Here is a 21,828-nt window from a genome sequence, read left to right as displayed (position 1 = left end):
GCGTATTCCAGAAGACAGGTCCTGGTATAAGGTGTGTTTGGCGTTTCCCACTGTAACGGTGCTGATTTTCGGCGCCTGCATGACTCGTTCCTTGTCGGTGAATCTCAGGAAACGTATGGTGATCGTGCGTGGTGGTTGTCTGGCTGCTGATGTGGGCCTCAGTGCTCGGTGAGCTCTCTCGAGTTATATGGGCCTGTTGGTGGACAGGTGGAGCCACTCGGGAAGTTTGTCTTGCAGGTAGCGGAGCAGTGGGATGTTTTCCACTTCTTTTTTTGACAGATTTAATAGAACACAATTATTCCTTTGCCTCCTACTTTCCAGGTCCTCTGTTTTCTCTTCCAGATGCTCTATTTTCTTTTTAGCAGATGCTGTTGTTTCCATGGCGTCTGCCAGTGAGTTTTCCATGGATAGGATTCGACCCTCTGCCTCATCCAGGTGCCCCGCGTTGATGGTTCTTGTTGTTGATGTCAGGCAAAGAATTTCAGGGTTGTCACCTTGCCCCCTATCGCACTGAGCTGAGAGCTAATGCCATCTAATTTGATGTTGAGTTCTGTACGTTGGGATCTCAGCTCAGAAAGGATGTCTTCAACAGAGTGCGAGGTTGGAGGTTGTTGGGCCTCGGGAGGGGACGGGTCCTCTTGCTCCTGACTAAGGGCGCTAGCTTTTTCTGAAGCTAGCTGTTTCTTGGAGGCTTTTTCTTGACTATTGCTCGAGTCTGGGTAAAAATGTCACCTGTAATGTCGCCTTTTTTAGCCGCCATGACTTTTTGACTAAACTAATGAGTTTAACTTGAAGTGGAGGTACGATGAAGAATTGGAAACTACTTGTGTGGAGCTCTTAGTTCATGCGGCCATCTCGTTTAAGGGTCACGTGAACCCCTCCAAAACCAGATTCTAAAAATGTTTTTCAAATTGATAAAAAAAATAAAACTGAAACTAAAATATCACATTTACATAAGTATTCAGACCCTTTACTCATTACTTTGTTGAAGCACCTTTGGCAGCGATTACAGCCTCAAGTTTTTTGTGGTTATGACCCTACAAGCTTGGCCCAGCTGTATTTGGGGAGTTTTTCCCATTCTTCTCTGCAGAACCTCTCAAGCTCTGTCAGGTTGGATGGGGAGCGTCACTGCACAGACATTTTCAGGTCTCTCCAGAGATGTTCAATCAGGTTCAAGCCCGGGCTCTGGCTGGGCAACTCAAGGACATTGAGACTTGTCCCAAAGCCACGCCTATGTTTTTTTTGGCTGTGTGCATAGGGCAGTTGTTCTTATTTGTTCTGTTAGAAGGTGAACCTTCACCCCAGTCTAAGGTCCTGAGCGCTCTGGAGCAGGTTTTCATCAAGAATAGCTCTGTACTTTGCTCCATTCATCTTTCCCTTGATCCTGACTCGTCTCCCAGTTCCTGCCTCTGAAAAACATCCCCACAGCATGATGCTGCCACCACCATGTTTCACCGTAGGGGCATTGCCAGGTTTCCTCCAAACGTGACGCTTGGCATTCAGGCCAAAGAGTTCAATCTGGGTTTCATGTGTCTCATGGTATCAGTCCTTTAGGTGCCTTTTGGAAAACTCCAAGTGGGTGTTACACTCTGTCTACCATCTGCCCGGTACAGTTGAAACCGGGATTCATCCGTGAAGAGCACACTTCTCCAGCGTGCCAGTAGCCAACAAAGTTGAGCATTTGCCCACTGAAGTTGGTTACTACACCGAACTTGTCCGGGTGGCTGGTCAGATGATCCCACAGGTGAAGAAGCCAGATGTGGAGGTCCTGGGCAGGCGTGGTTACGCATTGTTTGTTAGGCCAGTTGGAAATACTGCCAAATTCTCTAAAACGACGTTGTAGGCGGCTTAAATTAACATTACATTCTCTTGCAACAGCTATGGTGGACAGTCCTGTAGTCTGCATGCCAATTGCACTCTCCCTCAACTTGAGACATCTGTGGCATTGTGTTGTATAACGAAACCACACATTTTAGAATGTCATTTTATTGTCCCCAGCACAAGGTGCACCTGTGTAATGATCATGCTGTTCAATTAGCTTCTTGATATGCCACACCTGTTAGGTATTATCTTGGCAAAAGATAAATGCTGACTAACATGGATGTAAACAAATTTGAGAAAAATAAGCTTTTTGTGTGTACGGAAAATTTTGGGATCTTTTATTTCAGCACATGAAACATAGGACCAACACATTACATGTTGCATTTATATTTTTGTTCAGTGTACAATACATTCAGAAACACATTGAGGCAGAAGTAGTCCCTAACTACAGATCTAGGATCAGGTTACTCTACTTAGTAATTGTAAGTTTAACTACCAGTCTTGGGGATGAAAAATCTGACCTTGCTTTATATCACTATTTCACGCAGCGGAGAGATTCTGAACATTGTCATAATACTGTGTGACATCAATGTGTGGAAACAGATGACTAATCATTTGGCAGTGAAACATCACTAGTGCAAATTAGCCTGCATTAAACAGTGGAATACACTATATGGATTAAAGTGAGCTAAAGGAAATCAATTTCTGCTTTTGTGTTCCAACTTATTTCTACCTCAAATTAGTCATTTTGGAAGTTTTTCTTGGTAAGCCCTTTTCCAATTAAATACACTACTTCTTCATTGAACAAACCACTTATTTTTGATCTGTGGTTGTCAAACATTTCTCTGATCACACATTTTCAACTATAATACAAACCTGAACTGAGAAACTGAAACGTTTATCACCACCACAAACACATTAGTCATAAAGGAGTGAACGCTGCGAGGTGAGACTTACTATCTATATGCGTTATTTGACATCTGCATCACAAAGTCGTAATGAAGGAAAAATGCAGCACAGACTGCCAGTAGTGAAAGTATGTGTTTATGATCATTCCTCATGTCACCTATAGACATGGTGCCACTGCCAAGAAATCCTGGGTGGGCAGAGCTCCAGCACTGGGCATCAGTCCCATCCTGGAACCTCCCCACCAGCTCACTTTTATCACTGTGAGATGAGAAGGGGAACAAGAGAGGAAGTCCTATAATGCAGAAGTGGTGATGAGGGGCCAGGGAGGGATGTGACAATAGTTACTGTAAAGCCAAATTGAAATGACCATCCGCAATACAAAAATGCACTCTCAGAAGGTTGTTGCATGCTGACAGACAAGATTGAGCAACACCCATTACATACACCCCAAACACTGAAGACACACACACAGAGACACACTGAGGATTGTACATTTGAGTCATTTAGCAGATGCTCTAATACAGAGCGATTTATATTGATGTCACACAATGACTACTAGCCACCACAAACACTCCAAACGGCAATAACAGGTGACAAACAGGACAGGGATGACTCAGCAACACCACACATGTAATCAATTTAACCACATGATGGAAGGTACTCAGTGAAGTATAGGACTTTTGTTTATCGGGTCTGCATGTCTCAATACATTTGGCAGTTCTCCATAAAGCCTACAGCTTTACAAGGTCCATAGTCCAGCTCCTCGATTGGCGCTGGCTGCCAGTCTAATATAAGGTGTGTCTCGAGAGCAATTCATATTATTTTCTGTAAAAACCTTTTGTTTTTAGTGCAGTAGAATTAGGCCTAATGCTGTTAAATAAAATATAGACATCAGATAAGGAGAGCACTGACTGACAAGCTGTCACATTGACAATGGTAACAGAAAACAATAGGCTATTCAAGATTCAATGGCAGGTGCATTCTCTACGAGGATGATGAGACCTCGCGCGTCGCTCATATGCACACGTGAGCACAGGGACCGGTAAAATATTTGGCGCCCCTCTTTTATTAACAGTTCGTTTCCTACCTGCATTGCCACAATCCGCACATGCATCGTTTCCAGGTCTGGTCAGGACATCTAGCAAGAGCCGTTTATTCGTCTCCGACTCCGAGGCCATAGTCACCGTTTGATCTCCACCCAATTCCGAAAGACTTCAATACAAAGCACGTTAACTAGGATAAAGCAACAATCAAATTGTTACCTTGTACTTTACTCAAAATGTGTAAAAAAAAAAATGCTAATAATTAATGGCCTATGATAAATCAGCTTGGAAGGTTTGGCAAGTCTCTCTCTCCTGACTACAGCTCTATTAGGCTACGAAGTCTTGCTAACTGCATTATCTCAAGTCTGTCATCCCCTCCTTTTACCCAGACTCATCCCTTCTGCAGTTGCAGTGAGACCTCCAGTGGTATGATGATCATGAAACAATTTCTGACTACCTGTGTCATTTTTCTTTCTGACGGTGACAGCCAACATGTAGACGTTTTTATGAGGACTATATTGTGCACCTTAGACAAAATAAACTATTTCACTGTTAAAGATTTGACAGAATGTTGCTGGCTCGTACTTTTACTTATTTCTGTCACAGAATGTCGAAACTTTGTTTCTGTCTCTTTAAAAGTTAACAGATTGTCGAAAACGTAATCGATGTTATGGGTTGATTATTCATGTCTAGCTTAGAACGTTTGTCTACGTCAGAACTATGCGGCGCTTCAAATATACCGCAGGCTTGCATGACACATTGGTGAAGGTCTTGTTCATTTTTTGTCTCGACCTCTACAGTATGCACTCCAGCAGTAAGTTTTTTCGGTCCTGTACTCCCGACAAAGGATAATTTCCTTTGGATCATTTTGGTAAGAAAAATAAACCACTTGTGGTTGAGCAACAGACTCGTTGGTTCAAGCAATAGCTTTTTAAAAATGTATTTGTAATTATTATTTGAATAACTTCAAATTGTACAAACATACGGAAGTTGAATTATACATTCAAAATGTATATTTAGCCAGCAATAGCTTCGTGACGTGCGCAGCAACTGGATCGTCACTAGTTGCCATAGTCATAATTATGGCTAAACCCCACCTACAGTGTCTTTGGAAAGTATTCAGATCCCTTGACCTTTTCCACATTTTGTTACAGCACAGCCTTATTCTAAAGTGGATTAAATAAACAAATGTTATGCAAATATAGAATTTTATGCAAATATAATCATTTTTGCATAAAGAATTGTATGCAAATATATTCAATACAAAAAACAGACACCTTATTTACTTTGAGAAATTTTGCTAGCTTGAGATTTCAGTTTAATCTTCCAAATCTCTTGTTTTACAGACACCTACAAATCCAAGTTGTGTGCTAAACTATTAGTATAATTTCATTACATCCAGCCTGTCTATGTATACAGTGCATTCGGAAATTATTCAGACCCTTCCCCTTTTCCACATTTTCCTACATTACAGCTTTATTCTAAAATGAATTAAATGAAACATTTTCCTCATCAATCTACACACAATACCCCATAATGACAAAGCAAAGAGTTTAAAAAAAACATTGTTGCAAATTTCCTTATTTACATTAGTATTCAGACCCTTTGCTATGAGACTTGAAATTGAGCTCAGGTGCATCCTGTTTCCAATGATTATCTATGATGTTTCTACAACTTGATTGGAGTCTACTTGTAGTAAATTGAATTGATTGGACATGATTTGGAAAGGCACACACCTGTCTATATAAGGTCCCAGAGCAAAAACCAAGCCATGAGGTTGAAGGAATTGTCCGTAGAGCTCAGAGACAGGATTGTGTCGAGGCACAGATCTGGGGAAGGGTACTAACACATATCTGCAGCATTGAAGGTCCCCAAGAACACAGTGGCCTCCACAATTCTTAAATGGAAGAAGTATTTTCCTAGAGAAGGGCCTTGTGGTGATGGGAGAACCTTCCAGAAGGACAACCATCTCTGCAGAACTCCACCAATCAGGCCTTTATGGTAGAGTGGCTTGACGGAAGCCACTCAGTTAAAGGCACAAGGCAGTCCGCTTGGAGTTTGCCAAAAAAGCACCTAAAGGACTCTGATCATGAGAAACAAGATTCTCTGGTCTGAAGAAATCAAGATTGAATTCTTTGGCCTGAATGCCAAGCGTCACATCTGGAGGAAACCTGGCACCATCCCCACGGTGAAGCATGGCATCATGCTGTGGCGATGTCTTTAAGTGGCATGGACTGGGAGACTAGTCAGGATCAAGGGAAAGATGTACAGAAGTACAGATAGACAAAGTACAGAAGTACAGATAGACAAAGTACAGAAGTACAGATAGACAAAGTACAGAAGTACAGATAGACAAAGTACAGAAGTACAGATAGACAAAGTACAGAAGTACAGATAGACAAAGTACAGAAGTACAGATAGACAAAGTACAGAAGTACAGATAGACAAAGTACAGAAGTACAGATAGACAAAGTACAGAAGTACAGATAGACAAAGTACAGATAGATCCTTGATGAAAATCTGCTCCAGAGCACTCAGGACCTCACACTAGGGCAAAGGTTCACATTCCAACAGGACAACAACCCTAAGCACACAACTAAGACAACGCAGGAGTGGCTTTGGGACAAGTCTCTGAATGTCCTTGAGTTGCCCAGCCAGAGCCGACTTGAACCCAATCGAACATCTCTGGAGAGACCTGTAAATAGCTGTGCAGCAAAACTCCCCATCCAACCTGACAGAGCTTGAGAGGATCTGCAGAGAAGAATGTGAGAAACTCCCCAAATACAGGTGTGCCAAGCTAGTAGCGTCATACCCAAGAAGACACAATGCTGTAATTGCTGCCAAAGATGCGTCAACAAAATACTGAGTAAAGAGTCTGAATACTCATGTAAATGTGATATTTCAGTTTGACATTTTTTATAAATTAGCAAACAATTATAAAAACCTGTTTTTGCTTTGTCATTATGGGCCATTGTGTAGATTGACGAGGGGAACAAACGATGTAATCAATTTTATAATAAGGCTGTAACGTAACAAAATGTGGGAAAAGTCGAGGGGTCTGAATACTTTCCGAAGGCACTGTATAGAGACATGCAGTGATGGAAGCATTTCCTCAAAGTTACCCAAACAAATAAACAAACATAATCATATATAGCCACACACTTCCCACGCCCTTGTATATCTAAAATGTATCTTCTTAAAATCAGGATTTTAAACCTAACCTTAAGACCAAACTGCAAATATGTTTATTTTTTGATTTAGACAATTTCGACTTTGTGGTAACTAGTGACAACCCAGCAATTGCACAGCTTCACATAACTTCTGAGGTTTCCAGCTATAGCTGGCTGCTTTTCAAATGCCAGGGAAAGGGGTGTTTGAGCACATGTGTATGAGATCTGTGTAATGAAAGTTCAACTGCTTTTGCTCTCCCTGTAGCTGTCTAGTGTTTGAAATACAATGCAACATTGCATCTCTTTGCTGGAGACTATCCAGGCTGTATCACATCTGGACGTGACTCAGAGTCCCATAGGTCGGTGCACAATTGGCCCAGCGTCGTCTGGGCTTGGCCGTCATTGTAAATAAGAATTTGTTCTTTAAAAAAAAAAAAAGTACCTTTATTAAACTTGGCAAGTCAGTTAAGAACAAATTCTTATTTACATTGACCGCATACTGAGGAACAGTGGGTTAACTGCCATGTTCAGGGGCAGAACGACAGATTTTTACCTTGTCAGCTCAGGGATTCGATCCAGCAACCTTTCTGTTACTGGCCCAAAGCTCTAACCACTACCTGCTGTTCTTAACTGGTTTGCCTAGTTAAATAAAAAAATCATGAAGTCCTTTAAAGACAGCAGCTATTAGAACTCCATGTGTCAAGATGGATAAGTGAGTGTGGCGCTGTACTTATTTCCTGTTGAGAATGAGACGACTTGATATAAACACAACTGATCTCATCACCAATGTGAAACTATCCTCTGCTATTTCAGGCAGCTGACGGTCAAAGAACCTCTGGGAAAGCTAGGGTTCAAAGACCTGATGGACAAACCCAGCCAGGAGGCACAAGGAGGACAAACCCTGAACTTCCCTTCCTATACAGATGGATAAGATCATTGTTGTAATTTTCTTTTTTTATACCTTTAACTGCTGCAGTGATATACTAAACATGAGATAGTGTCCCCTCTTCCTCTCCATGTGTATACAATTAAAATGCAATATTGTGGATGGCGTTTCAAGCTTCGTATAAATATTTAGGTAAATGAACCATGCCTTTTTTTGTGTGTGGGTTTGATGTTGGATATAGATTGACAGTAAAACAGTTATTTGAGGTGGCTTTACAGTTCTCACCGGAAGTGGTGTTTCACGCTTGTGTGCATGCACATGGTACACAAAACATCTTCTCTCAGTCTAGCCAGCCTACACTTCTGCATAATGATTGAGGTAACATGCTCTGAGGCTTGTATCAAGTGTAGCAAAGTGCCTAACTAACTACTCGAGGCACTATGGAATGTTGTAGCATGGTGTGATTGAGCCTGATGAAAACAAGTCAACTTTATTAAAACTTCAGGCAGCACATGTCAAGCTGGCTCAACTAAAGAGTTGTAACAGTTGCATATTAAAACTAAACGCACAAATCTATGTGCAAACAAAAAACAATAATTCTGTAATCACAATGTGTAAGCCACAACTCAGCTGTTGAGGACAAAAAAAACCTGGCTTGAGAGCAGAGCTCACTTCACTCCTCTTGCCTCAGATTGAGCCTAGCATTCAACATGATGCTTATCGACCAATAACAATACACTATGACGAGAGAAAGGCTGTCATGCTTTCCCCTGTAATGTCCTCTGAGATCAGTGAACATGGAGGGAAGGACTAGGAAAGGAAGCTAAGTAGAACTTTAGATACAGCCATACATTTACAGTGGAGAACGGGAAAGGTGGGAGAAGGATAGGAGGGAGGAGAGTAGCTGTGAGGTGAGAGGTTTCAGGCAGCTCTACCGGGAGGAATTGGAGCTGGAGCGTGAGCGGTGGCGTCTGCGACCGGGTGAGCGCGAACGAGTCCTGCGGCGAACCGGAGAGCGTCTCCGTGGTGACCGAGACCTTTGGGAAACAGAGAGAGGAGGATGAAAACAAAGGTCAAGAACAAGAGGATGACAAAGGTCTTTAACTTTACAACTGAGGGGATACATGGTCATCTGCCATTCATTCTAATCAGGGATTCAGAACAGAGGATACAGATGTTACCATAATAAAATAATAGGAACAAAGTACATCTTTGTGTAATAAATACAGAAATGTACTGTAAAACATGTAATTATTGTGACTGACAAATATCCACACACACATTGACATTAACACAGTAGGAGGCTGACCTTCTCCTCAGGCGTGGAGGGGTGCGTCGCCACATCGGGGGTGGTGGGGGCATCCTGCGAGGGGGGGAGGGCCTGCGAGGGGCGGGTGTATTACCCTAGGAGCCAGCACGGCAGTGGCTGTGATCTCCTGTCCGTCAATCTGACCTGCAGACAACAGAGGACAAATGGAGGTACATTTTTAAATGATGTTCTAATTGTATGATTCAGGTAAAAACTCTTGAGGATAGGTTATGGACAGAGTTCAATAGAGTAGAGCGCTGTAGTTGACTTTTGAAATGCATTCAAACGCTAACTGCATGTACACTGGAGGTCGACCAATTAATCGGAATGGCCGATTAATTAGGGCCGATTTCAAGTTGTCATCACAATCGGAAATCGGTATTTTTGGACACCGATTTGGCCGTTTATTTTTTATTTTGAACACCTTTATTTAATCTTTATTTAACTAGGCAAGTCAGTTAAGAACACATTCTTATTTTCAATGACGGCCTAGGAAGTGGGTTAACTGCCTTGTTCAGGGGCAGAACGACAGATTTTTACCTTGTCAGCTCTGGGATTCAATCTTGCAACCTTACAGTTTACTAGTCCAACGCTCTAACCACCTGCCTCTCATTGCACGAGGAGCCTGCCTGTTACTGGAATGCAGTAGAAGCCAAGGTAAGTTGCTAGCTAGCATTAAACTTATCTTATAAAATAAATTATTTCACTGAAAGAATAAACATCTTGTTTTCGAGATGAGTTTCCGGATTCAACCATATTAATGACCGAAGGTTCGTATTTCTGTGTGTTATTATGTTATAACTAAGTCTATGATTTGATAGAGCAGTCTGACTGAGCGGTGGTAGGCACCAGCAGGCTCGTAAGCATTCATTCAAATAGCACTTTCGTGCATTTGCCAGCAGCTGTTTATGACTTCAAGCCTATCAACTCCCGAGATTAGGCTCGTGTAACCGATGTGAAATGGCTAGTTAGCGGGGTGCGCGCTAATAGCGTGTCAAACGTCACTCGCTATGAGACTTGGAGTAGTTGTTCCCCTTGCTCTGCATGGGTAACACTGCTTCGAGCCCAGGTAGGAGCGAGGAGAGGGATGGTGGCTATACTGTTACACTGGCAATACTAAAGTGCCTATAAGAATATCCAATAGTCAAAGGTTAAGGAAATACAATTGGTATAGAGAGAAATAGTCCTATAATTCCTATAATAACTACAACCTAAAACTTCTTACCTGGGAATATTGAAGACCCATGTTGAAAGGAACCACCAGCTGTCATATGTTCTCATGTTCTGAGCAAGGAACTTAAACGTTATCTTTCTTACATGGCAAATATTGCACTGTTACTTCTCCAACACTTTGTTTTTGCATTATTTAAACCAAATTGAACATTTCATTATATATTTAGGCTAAATTGATTTTACTGATGTATTATATTAAGTTAAAATAAGTGTTCATTCAGTATTGTTGTAATTGTCATCATTACAAATAATAAAAATTTAAAATCGTCCGATTAATCAGTATTGGCTTTTTTTGGTCCTCCAATAATCAGTATCGGCGCTGAAAAATCATAATCGGTCGACCTCTAATGTACACCCAGAACCATTGGTCTCCACCAACCTCCATCCATGTGTTTAAGAGCCTTCTCGGCCTCATCGGCATTCTCAAACTCCACGTAGGCATAGCCCTTTGACAGGTGTGAGCGGAGCCTGTCCACAGGCATGTCAATCATCTTGATTTTGCCATAGGAGCTGAAGATCTCCTGGATGTGTTCCTGAAAAGAGCAGAGACTTTAGTCAAAACCCACCCCCAAGATATTGCTCCCTACTTCAACAAACCTCCAATGCCTTCAACATGCGGTCTGCAGCTTGACACAAAAAATGCATTCAAATAGGCTATCTGGAATCCCATTGATGTGCACATACACTGTATTCATGTACACTTGGAGACTGGGTGAGTCATTTTGACTCACCTTGACAACATTTCTGGTGAGGCGGCCCAGGTACACCTTGGTTGGTCGGGGGCTGGGGCTCCTCTTACGCCTCTCCTTGTCATCCTTTTTCACTGATGACTTGGATCTAGAGAACAAACAGAAGAGGTCTTACTCTATTCCTTCACTCAAAAAAGATGTCACTTCTAAGATCACATCTCCTTAATCCTGTTTTTGGATTAGCTTTAGGAATGATCACAAACCCTGGTCCAGCAGAGTTACAGAGCATGCAGGCTTTTTTGTCAGCCCAGCACTAACATACCTGAAACAACTAATGAAGGTTTAAATGTTAAACCATTAGGTGAACTGAAAGTATTTAGTGCTGGTGTGGAACAAAAGCCTGCACGCACTTCAACTCAGGGCTGGGATTGGAGACCACTGCTTTACACTTTACAGGTCACATGTAACAGTTTAACTTTCATCTGTCCCCTCGCCCCTACCTGGGCTCAAACCAGGGACCCACTGCACACATCAACAACTGCCTCCCACGAAGCATCGTTACCCATCGCTCCACAAAAGCCGCTGCCCTTGCAGAGCAAGGGGAACCACTACTTCAAGGTCTCAGAGCGAGTGACCTCACCGATTGAAACGCTATTAGCGCACACCACCGCTAACTAGCTAGCCATTTCACATCGGTTACACACACATACTTGGACCGTGAGCGGCGGTGGTTGTCGTGGCGGCGGCGATTGGGGCTGGGCGACCCGGAGCTGGTTGAGCTGGAAGATCGGGAGCTGGAAGACCCGGATCGGCTTGAGGCAGAGGAGGAACTGGAGCCGCTGGAAGAACCGGAGCTGGAGCCAGAGCTGCTACTGGAGCTGGACCTGAGTGAAGACCGGGAGAGGGGCTTACTTTAGACCCGAGTGAAGACAGAAAGATGGGTTTACTGTGGGGCATCAGAAAGTAGTGACTACGGATATAAGTTGTCTGATAAAAACAAGAGATGCTATGGTAAGGGTACAGTAATACTGACCTGCTGCTCCCAGTGGAGCTTCGTCGCTTGCGTCCCTTCTCCTTGCCCCTGTCCTTCTCAGCTTTCTCCTTGGTGGCACCCGTTTTCTCCTTCCCTCGCTCTTTTGCGTTGTCATCCATATGCTCCTTCCTCCTCACTGGAGAAGGCACCCTGTAGATTGATAGTAGAATGACTGTCTATATCTAGCTAGAGGACAAGTAGAAACTATTCAGACTTTAGCTACAATTCCAGTCTGTGATGCAATAAGTTGCATATACAGTATGTTTGTGAGCTTGCTCGTGAAACTCTAAGGCACATAACGTTACACATCTATAATCCAAATATATCCTGTTGGCTTGATCATTTCAGTGCTGTAACATTGTCTTGCTTCATTTCCGTCAGCTGATAATTCAGGGAAATGGCGGGAAAAACGATCTAACGTTTACTTACGTTGTAGACTGAATCTGATTCGAATTTTCTGAACCGACAATAAATCAAATCTGTCTGTGCCCTTGAGCAAGGCACGCAACCCTGGTTTGCTAAAGGGGCGACATACTACTATGGTTGACCCTGTAAAAACAACACATTTCCCTGCACCTATCCTGTGTGTGACAATAAAACATTTTGGATGTTTTTTTGGCTGACGTGCCCATACAACTAGCTTGATCTAGATACCCTCTATTTTGCTAATTCAACGACACATCGGTGAAATATACTCTTGAGTCAAACTGTGTTTCCTAAAACAACAACATATCATACATCATACGTCTATATACAATCGTTAATTCGACGATTAAAGTGGATTGAAAAGGAACATTTACATATTTGTTCTGGTTGCAGCAACAAGTCGCAGTGAGATGACGTTGCAAAGTTGAACCGGAGAATGTGACATTTCTAAAGACTCGCAGCTCCCTCTGCTGTATTTTATTGGAATGGGACTCTTTGGGAGGTATATATTGTGTATCACATTTTGATACATTAAAGACAACATGAGGGATTATAGTAGAGATTGTAGCAACATTCTTTATTCTGTATAAATGTTCGATGTCTTCTTAAAAACAAATGGTTTATTCTATTTCAATTTGATGAAGCTATAAATAAATGTGTAGCTAATGCATAAACTGTAGTTAATGCGATGTCTTTCATTTCTCTGTACACGTATTTTTTTTTCTGGCCACGCATGGAGAAAGTTTTGACACTTCATTGGAAGAACCAGTGAATTAGTAAACAGTTGCTGCTTTCTTACCGGATAACATTTTCTGTAACGCAACACGGAAGTGACGGCCCGCCTTCGCAGAAAGCGTTGTTTTGCTTCATCTTCAGCTACTTTTTAGCCAAGAAGACACCTGTTTTACAGTCAAACTTCACTATGTCTTCAGATTTTGAAGCCTATGAACAGGACTTTGGAACCCTGACAGCAGAAATAACCAACAAAATTGGAAGGATTCCCAAATTAGGTGGAGGTAAACCGCGTTAAGCTCTATTAGTTTGCCAACGAATGACTTCTGTCATGTCAACAAATGAATAATGCAGCAAGCAAGCTAGTTTCACATGACACGTATTTTACGCAAATGTCATCATATTCACTTCCGAGTTTTTAGCTCCCTAAAGCAATTCCACTAGCTTTGTGCTAGTGAAATAACGTTAGTTGGATAGGTAACGTCGTTATCTAGCTCTTTAGTTTGTCAGCTATCTAGCTAACGTTCGCTATCAAATAGCCATTAATAGGTCTTGAGCATTCATATGCTGTGCTTGACAAACGCACAGCAGTTTAATTCTACATTTATGATGATATGTTCTTGAAGGGAGATTGAATCCTGGTTCAATGGCAATAGGTTGTCCGGCTCCTAGCATTGGTACTTAATATAAAATATTATCTTTCACTCATGTACCTAAGCTAAACATAATAGGATTGGACTTTTAATAAAGTAAAACGAGACTTTATTCATATCTAGAACATGATGTGGGCTACATTGAAAAATAAATAATTGTCTTGTTTGTGAAGATGTAGGCTTTAGTGGGACTGAATTGTTGAGTCAAGCCACTTAAGTGCAGTAGACCTAATCCATAATTTTATTTTTTCATAGTTCCACTTCTAAAGTGGGTAATAAGATATAAAGTAGGCCTACATCTAAGAAACTAGATGAAATTGCCCTTCCTCCCTACATTTATTTAACCTCAAAACACAAGAGGGTTTCGACACCCACCATTTCAGATTGTTCTGAAATAGTTTGTTAGAAATGGATAAGACTAGCATTCCTAAAAACATTATTTTATTTAAATATAATTTGATCTCTGAGAAATTATGCTGATTTTGGACCATACATTTTAATTTATAGGATTTATAGGATTCATATAATCTTCAAAAAATATAGTACCTAACATCTGATTTGGACCATACTTCTTGCTAAAAATGAGTAAGACATGAGGAATTCAATCCAATTATCAAAGCCACTCACAGACTAGAGGTCAACCGATTAATCGGAATGGCCGATTTAATTAGGGCCAATTTCAAGTTTCGTAACAATCGGAAATCGGTATTTTTGGGCACCGATTTGGCCGATTTATAATTTTTTTAAGTGTGTGTTTTTTGTTTTTGTTTTACACCTTTATTTAATCTTTATTTAACTAGGCAAGTCAGTTAAGAACACATTGTTATTTTCAATGACGGCCTAGGAACGGTGGGTTAACTGCCTAGTTCAGGGGCAGAACGACAGATTTTCACCTTGTCAGCTCGGGGGATGCAATCTTGCAACCTTACAGTTAACTCGTCCAACGATATAACGACTTGCCTCTCTCTCGCTGCACTCCACACGGAGACTGCCTGTTACAAGCCAAGATAAGTTGCTAGCTAGCATTAAACTTATCTTATAAAAACAATCAATCAATCATAATCACTAGTTAACTACACATGGTTGATGATATTACTAGATATAATCTAGCGTGTCCTGTGTTGCGTATAATCTGACTGAGCATACACATATCTAAGTATCTAACTGAGCGGTGGTAGGCAGAAGCAGGTGCGAAAACATTCATTCAAACAGCACTTTCTTTGCGTTTTGCCAGCAGCTCTTCGTTGTGCGTCGAGCATTGCACTGTTTATGACTTCAAGCCTATCAACTTCCGAGATGAGGCTGGTGTAACTTAAGTGAGATGGCTAGCTAGTTAGCACGCGCTAATAGCGTTTCAAACGTCACTCGCTCTGAGCCTTGGAGTGGTTATTTCCCTTCCTCTTTATGGGTAACGCTGCTTCGAGGGTGGCTGTTGTCATTGTGTTCCTGGTTCGAGCCCAGGGAGGAGCGAAGAGAGGGACGGAAGCTATACTGTTACACTGGCAATACTAAAGTGCCTATAAGAACATCCAATAGTCAAAGGTTAATGAAATACAAATGGTATAGAGGGAAATGGTCCTATGATTCCTGTAATAACTACAACCTAAAACGTCTTACCTGGGAATATTGAAGACTCATGTTAAAAGGAACCACCAGCTTTCATATGTTCTCATGTTCTGAGCAAGGAACTTAAACGTTTGCTTTCTTACATGGCACATATTGCACTTTTACTTTCTTCTCCAACACTTTGATTTTGCATTATTTAAACCAAATTGAACATGTTTCATTATTTGAGGCTAAATTGATTTTATTGATGTATTATATTAAGTTAAAATAAGTGTTCATTCAGTATTGTTGTAATTGTCATTATTACAACAACAACAACAAAAATTGTCTGATTAATCGTTATCGGCTTTTTTGGTCCTCCAAAAATCGGTATCGGCGTTGAAAAAAATCATAATCGGTCGACCTCTATCACAGACCCCCCACACTAGAGAGCAATAGGCACTAACTCCGCCATGGTTTGTTGGACAAAGCCTATGGGAATATGAATGGAGTTTTTGTAGGGGTTTTGGATAAACGCCGAAAATAAGGTCTGTGGTAAGCACAGGCTTTGGAGAACTTATAGATTTTGTTCTATGAGATCATCTTCATTAGTTAAGGTTACATTTTGTGGATTTAATGCATTTATCAAAAAAAAAGCACATTAAGGCTTCCTAATTAATAAAGGTTATGTTAACTGACTGGTATTATCTCATAGAACAAAATGTATAAGGTCTCCTAAGCCAGTGTTAACCTATTTTTGCCCTTTATCCCAAAACCCTATTCTTTCCCCATAAGGATGACTGAACGAACAAGACGTATCTCTCACTTCTGGTTTTTGAGCTGGCGAATGCTATTAGCTGAATTTCTCAGAGATCAAATACAATTTAAAACAGGCAACAGTAAACACGTCGTCCACCACGAATGATGCAGCACCTTTTGGCCAATTGAGATATTGTGTGTGATTTAACACGTTTTGGTTAATTACTGTACAGTAGCTCCCACCTTGGGCCAAATAGTGTAATTTTGTAACTGACTGATCTCTATAGGGAAGATGTGTAATTTATCCACGTTTAGTCCAAATCGGGCCAGTGCTGTCTGTCTGAGATATCACGTGTGACAAACCTACTAACACACAGAGACAAATCCACAGTCCCCTCCCTGATTTCACCGATATGAATGTTCTTGCATATGTTAAGTCTTGACAGTGTTTGCAACATGTGTACCAAATTTAGTTACAATATGAATATCCTTGATGGGTTTATATGCACTTATGTGCCAGACCACGCCCATGTGAATAATTTTTGGCCAATAGTGGCCATGTTGTTTTAGGTACTAGTCTGGAAAATATTGCGTTCAGAGAACCTTTATCCATAGATGCCACATATCAAATTTTGTGTAGCTCAGTCATTTGGTGCCGGAAGAGTAGTGTTTTTTTAAGTGGAAAATCCATTATGGCGGACCAGAGGCAGATTTGTTCCTTGTGAGGAGAGGTACCTAAGTACCAAATTTCATGACTGTTGGTCAAACGGGGTGAGGGGTGTGACCTTTCAAAGTTTGCATTTTCAATCTCTTATTATAGCGCCACCATCTGGCCAATCAGTGTAATTTAGTAAATGCCAGATCTGTATGGCAAAACACATAATTCAGCCAAGTTGTCAAAACTGGGCCTGTACTGTCTGCAATATATTGTGGCAATTACGTACGTAGAGTTGATATAGCGCCCCCTAACGGATGGAGACGGATCCACAGTGGGGGACAATAAACCATACAACTCTATGCACAAGGACTTCTTTTAACAATTTCCGCAAAAATGTTTACTAATACACAATTGAACAGTTCAGATGCAAAGTTGGGTAACATAATCACAGTTGGTGCTGTTGGTACCGTGTATGTTTAGAGTTATGTGGTTTAACTTTGTAGACATTCGTTATTGTTTCGCATACATTTTAAAGTGAAAATGACTAGTCTCAACATCAATCTGTTACTGTGGAATTGACCGTATTCATAGTTGTATGCTAATGTTCTTTATTTTGAGCTCAAATATTTATTGTTGTGAATGCTTCTAGTTTAGTCTAGCATACAGTGCCTTGCGAAAGTATTCGGCCCCCTTGAACTTTGCGACCTTTTGCCACATTTCAGGCTTCAAACGTAAAGATATAAAACTGTATTTTTTTGTGAAGAATCAACAACAAGTGGGACACAATCATGAAGTGGAATGACATTTATTGGATATTTCAAAAAATGTTAACAAATCAAAAACTGAAAAATTGGGCGTGCAAAATTATTCAGCCCCCTTAAGTTAATACTTTGTAGCGCCACCTTTTGCTGCGATTACAGCTGTAAGTCGCTTGGGGTATGTCTCTATCAGTTTTGCACATCGAGAGACTGAATTTTTTTCCCATTCCTCCTTGCAAAACAGCTCGAGCTCAGTGAGGTTGGATGGAGAGCATTTGTGAACAGCGGTTTTCAGTTCTTTCCACAGATTCTCGATTGGATTCAGGTCTGGACTTTGATTTGGCCATTCTAACACTTGGCCATATGTTTATTTTTGAACCATTCCATTGTAGATTTTGCTTTATGTTTTGGATCATTGTCTTGTTGGAAGACAAATCTCCGTCCCAGTCTCAGGTCTTTTGCAGACTCCATCAGGTTTTTTTCCAGAATGGTCCTGTATTTGGCTCCATCCATCTTCCCATCAATTTTAACCATCTTCCCTGTCCCTGCTGAAGAAAAGCAGGCCCAAACCATGATGCTGCCACCACCATGTTTGACAGTGGGGATGGTGTGTTCAGGGTGATGAGCTGTGTTGCTTTTACGCCAAACATAACGTTTTGCATTGTTGCCAAAAAGTTCAATTTTGTTTTCATCTGACCAGAGCACCTTCTTCCACATGTTTGGTGTGTCTCCCAGGTGGCTTGTGGCAAACTTTAAACGACACTTTTTATGGATATCTTTAAGAAATGGCTTTCTTCTTGCCACTCTTCCATAAAGGCCAGATTTGTGCAATATACGACTGATTGTTGTCCTATGGACAGAGTCTCCCACCTCAGCTGTAGATCTCTGCAGTTCATCCAGAGTGATCATGGGCCTCTTGGCTGCATCTCTGATCAGTCTTCTCCTTGTATGAGCTGAAAGTTTAGAGGGACGGCCAGGTCTTGGTAGATTTGCAGTGGTCTGATACTCCTTCCATTTCAATATTATCGCTTGCACAGTGCTCCTTGGGATGTTTAAAGCTTGGGAAATCTTTTTGTATCCAAATCCGGCTTTAAACTTCTTCACAACAGTATCTCGGACCTGCCTGGTGTGTTCCTTGTTCTTCATGATGCTCTCTGCGCTTTTAACGGACCTCTGAGACTATCACAGTGCAGGTGCATTTATACGGAGACTTGATTACACACAGGTGGATTGTATTTATCATCATTAGTCATTTAGGTCAACATTGGATCATTCAGAGATCCTCACTGAACTTCTGGAGAGAGTTTGCTGCACTGAAAGTAAAGGGGCTGAATAATTTTGCACGCCCAATTTTTCAGTTTTTGATTTGTTAAAAAAGTTTGAAATATCCAATAAATGTCGTTCCACTTCATGATTGTGTCCCACTTGTTGTTGGTTCTTCACAAAAAAATACAGTTTTATATCTTTGTTTGAAGCCTGAAATGTGGCAAAAGGTCGCAAAGTTCAAGGGGGCCGAATACTTTCGCAAGGCACTGTAGGTCTAGGTATAGTATAGGTCTAGTATAAGTCTCCTTGCAAGTGAACAATTGTCTGACTTCTGTTTGCAGATTAGTATATTAGTATATTTGTAGCAGGGATGTGTTACTGTGTTATTCTTACGGGATATTTACACCTCCCGACGTCTTGTCCTCTGCCAGGGATTTGGAGTGGGTGGAGGGAGAATGAGCCTAACAAGAGGGCATTTGGTATCAATGCAGTTATGCATGAGATCTACGAGGAATGACACGAAACACCAATACCCATTGAACTGGGGATCAAATGTTTAAGATACAAGTGCATCGGTCTCCAGATCCCAAAAATCGATCCAAATGTAGCATGCATCGGTCAGAAAATCGATTCAAACATTTCGAATTGCCGCTTCACAATATTTTTTTGCTCATATTACATTCTTTCTACCTTCCGAAAATACCTCCTATTTTGTGACAACTGATTCGTCCTCTCCTTCAGCGTCGAACTCCATGTAGCCGCTCACTCTGCCCAGCTTCACGTGTTGACCAATGCAAGGTAGACGGCCGGTTCCTGATCTTGCACATCTGCGCAGCACAGTCAGCATTCAAATACTAAAATGGCTTGCGTGATATGAGGATTCATTAGTTGAGTGACAACCCATGTCAATTGCTAGCTTATTGTTATCTATGAGCTGTTCAAGATGGTGTTTTACCAGAATAAAAGTCAGCTACTGCAGACAGAACTCTCATCTGGCAACGTGGGCCAGCATCCCTGTGCTATGATTTCTACTCCTTATATTCCACGACGTGACGAATTCAGGCTGTTCTGAGGGCAAAAGGGGGTGTCTACTCAATATTAGGAAGGTGTTCCTAATGTTTTGTACACAATATATATTCATTGGCCATGTCATAGCTAAATTCTGAAAATGTACACATATTGAGCTCAAACACTTAATGTGCAGAAATGACAACTTAATAAGTGGGTGATGGTGATTTCAGAACCAAAGTGAGGGGACATAAAAACTTAGGTGACTTTGCCACTAATCTGATTGTGGTAGTGGGGTGGTAGATGCCTAGTCTACCTTGTGGCTCAGATCAGGTGCCTACATTGTAAATACACCATTTATTTATTTTTATTTAACCTTTATTTAACCCGGAAGGGCTCATTGAGTTTTAAAATCTCTTTTTCAAGAGTGTCCTGGCCAAGATGGGCAGCACCAAGTCATTACAAAAATGACAGACAAACAACATGAAAAACTACAAGTCCTCTAGTAAAAACCATAGAATTCACAAGAGTATAACAAAATCAAAAACAGCAAATTAAAAACATTGACAGGTCAGGGAATCAGTCTCAAGATCATTCATCAGTGATTTAAAAATACCAATCGGGACAAGTTCTTCCAGTTTAAAAGTATTTTGTAAGGCGTTCCAAGACGATGGCGCAGAGTACATAAAACCCCTTTTACCAAATTCAGTTCGGACATTTGGAACAGTTGGCACGATAAAGTCCAGCGAACGAAGAGAGTACCCACCAGATTTCTGAACAATAAAAATGCCCAAATAAAAAGGTAGTAAACCCAAAATGGCTTTGTAAATAAATGTATACCAGTGCCTGAGCTTACGAGTGACTAGAGAAGGCCAGCCAACTCTGGTATACAAAGTGCAGTGGTGCGTGGGTTTTGCCGTTTTAAAATAAATCTCAATGTGCCATGGTGAAGGGTGTCAATTGATCTCAAACACTGAGCGGAAGCATTCATATATAAAATATCCCCATAGTCTAGTAAATGCATAAATGTAGCTGATACTAGCCGCCTCCTGGCTTCAAAAGAAAAACAGGCCTTATTCCTAAAGTAAAATCCCAATTTCAGCGTTAAATTTTTTGTAAGTTGTTGAATATGCAATTTAAAAGAGCCCGTCATCAATTAAAATTCCAAGATACTTATATGAGGTTACAACCTCAATCTCCTTGCCCTGACAGGTAGTAATAGGTGAAAGGTTCAGAGGTCTATTTCTTTCTTTAGAGAACACCATTCGTTTAGTTTTGTCAGTATTGAGGATAAGCGTCAATTGACACAAGGTATGTTGAACAGTATAAAAAGCAGTTTGCAAGTTCTGGAAAGCTTTTATAAGAGATGAGGCACAACAGTAAATAACAGTATCATCAGCATAAAAATGAAGTTGCGCATTTTGGACATTTGTCTAAATCATTTATATAAATAGTGAATAAGAGAGGACCAAGTACAGAGCCTTGGGGCACACCATTAAAGACAGACAATTTAACAGACATAAGCCCATCAAATTGAGTGCACTGAGTTCTATAAGACAGATAGTTAGCAAACCATGCAACTGCATGCTCTGAAAGACCTACACTCGACAATCTCTGCCTTAGTATAGCATGATCAACTGTATCAAAAGCCTTAGAGAGATCAATAAACACAGTGCTGTTTTTTGTCAAGGGCTTCAGTGATATCATTTAAAACCTTCATGGCTGCTGTAATTGTGCTATGCTTCTTCCTGAAGCCTGATTGGTACATTGATGAAATAGATAAATAGATAAAAACTATTTTCGCTGTTCACTCACAAGGATTTCAAGTATTTTCACCATAGACATGCATCACACAAACACACACACACAGTCAGCTCAGACAGATCCAGAGGCCCAACTCAATTTCCGTGATGGTTAAACGTTTTTAGTG

General features: G+C 41.0%; 2 protein-coding genes, 1 long non-coding RNA gene and 1 pseudogene across 7 annotated transcripts in view; 2 read left to right on the top strand and 2 right to left on the bottom strand.

The window, feature by feature from the left end:
* LOC118367446 (arf-GAP with dual PH domain-containing protein 1) overlaps window positions 1–4,142 on the bottom strand; it is a 31,856-nt gene extending 27,714 nt beyond the window's left edge. Inside the window, exon 1 of one of the 2 annotated variants that reach the window (XM_035750937.2) lies at window positions 3,818–4,142. In XM_035750937.2, the coding sequence (XP_035606830.1) occupies window positions 3,818–3,908 (91 nt within the window). In that variant the 5' untranslated portion in view covers window positions 3,909–4,142. The remainder of the gene's footprint in view (window positions 1–3,817) is intronic. The other variant, XM_035750947.2, reaches the window with a different exon arrangement.
* A 338-nt stretch (window positions 4,143–4,480) lies between these two features.
* LOC118367488 (uncharacterized) lies at window positions 4,481–7,991 on the top strand. The gene is made up of 2 exons (XR_004822119.2): window positions 4,481–4,644; window positions 7,757–7,991. It is a non-coding gene; the product is annotated as an uncharacterized LOC118367488 (long non-coding RNA).
* A 312-nt stretch (window positions 7,992–8,303) lies between these two features.
* On the bottom strand, window positions 8,304–13,460 carry LOC118367454 (RNA-binding protein with serine-rich domain 1-like; annotated as a pseudogene).
* LOC118367472 (vesicle transport through interaction with t-SNAREs homolog 1A-like) overlaps window positions 13,394–21,828 on the top strand; it is a 205,748-nt gene continuing 197,313 nt past the window's right edge. For all 4 annotated transcript variants that reach the window (XM_052490715.1, XM_052490720.1, XM_052490713.1 and 1 more), the window contains exon 1: window positions 13,394–13,535. In XM_052490715.1, the coding sequence (XP_052346675.1) occupies window positions 13,442–13,535 (94 nt within the window). In that variant the 5' untranslated portion in view covers window positions 13,394–13,441. The remainder of the gene's footprint in view (window positions 13,536–21,828) is intronic.

Source organism: Oncorhynchus keta, chromosome 3 (assembly GCF_023373465.1).
Source record: "Oncorhynchus keta strain PuntledgeMale-10-30-2019 chromosome 3, Oket_V2, whole genome shotgun sequence".
Lineage (NCBI taxonomy): Eukaryota > Metazoa > Chordata > Actinopteri > Salmoniformes > Salmonidae > Oncorhynchus > Oncorhynchus keta.
Note: the sequence above shows the minus strand (reverse complement) of the source record. Positions and strands in the feature narration are given on the sequence as shown.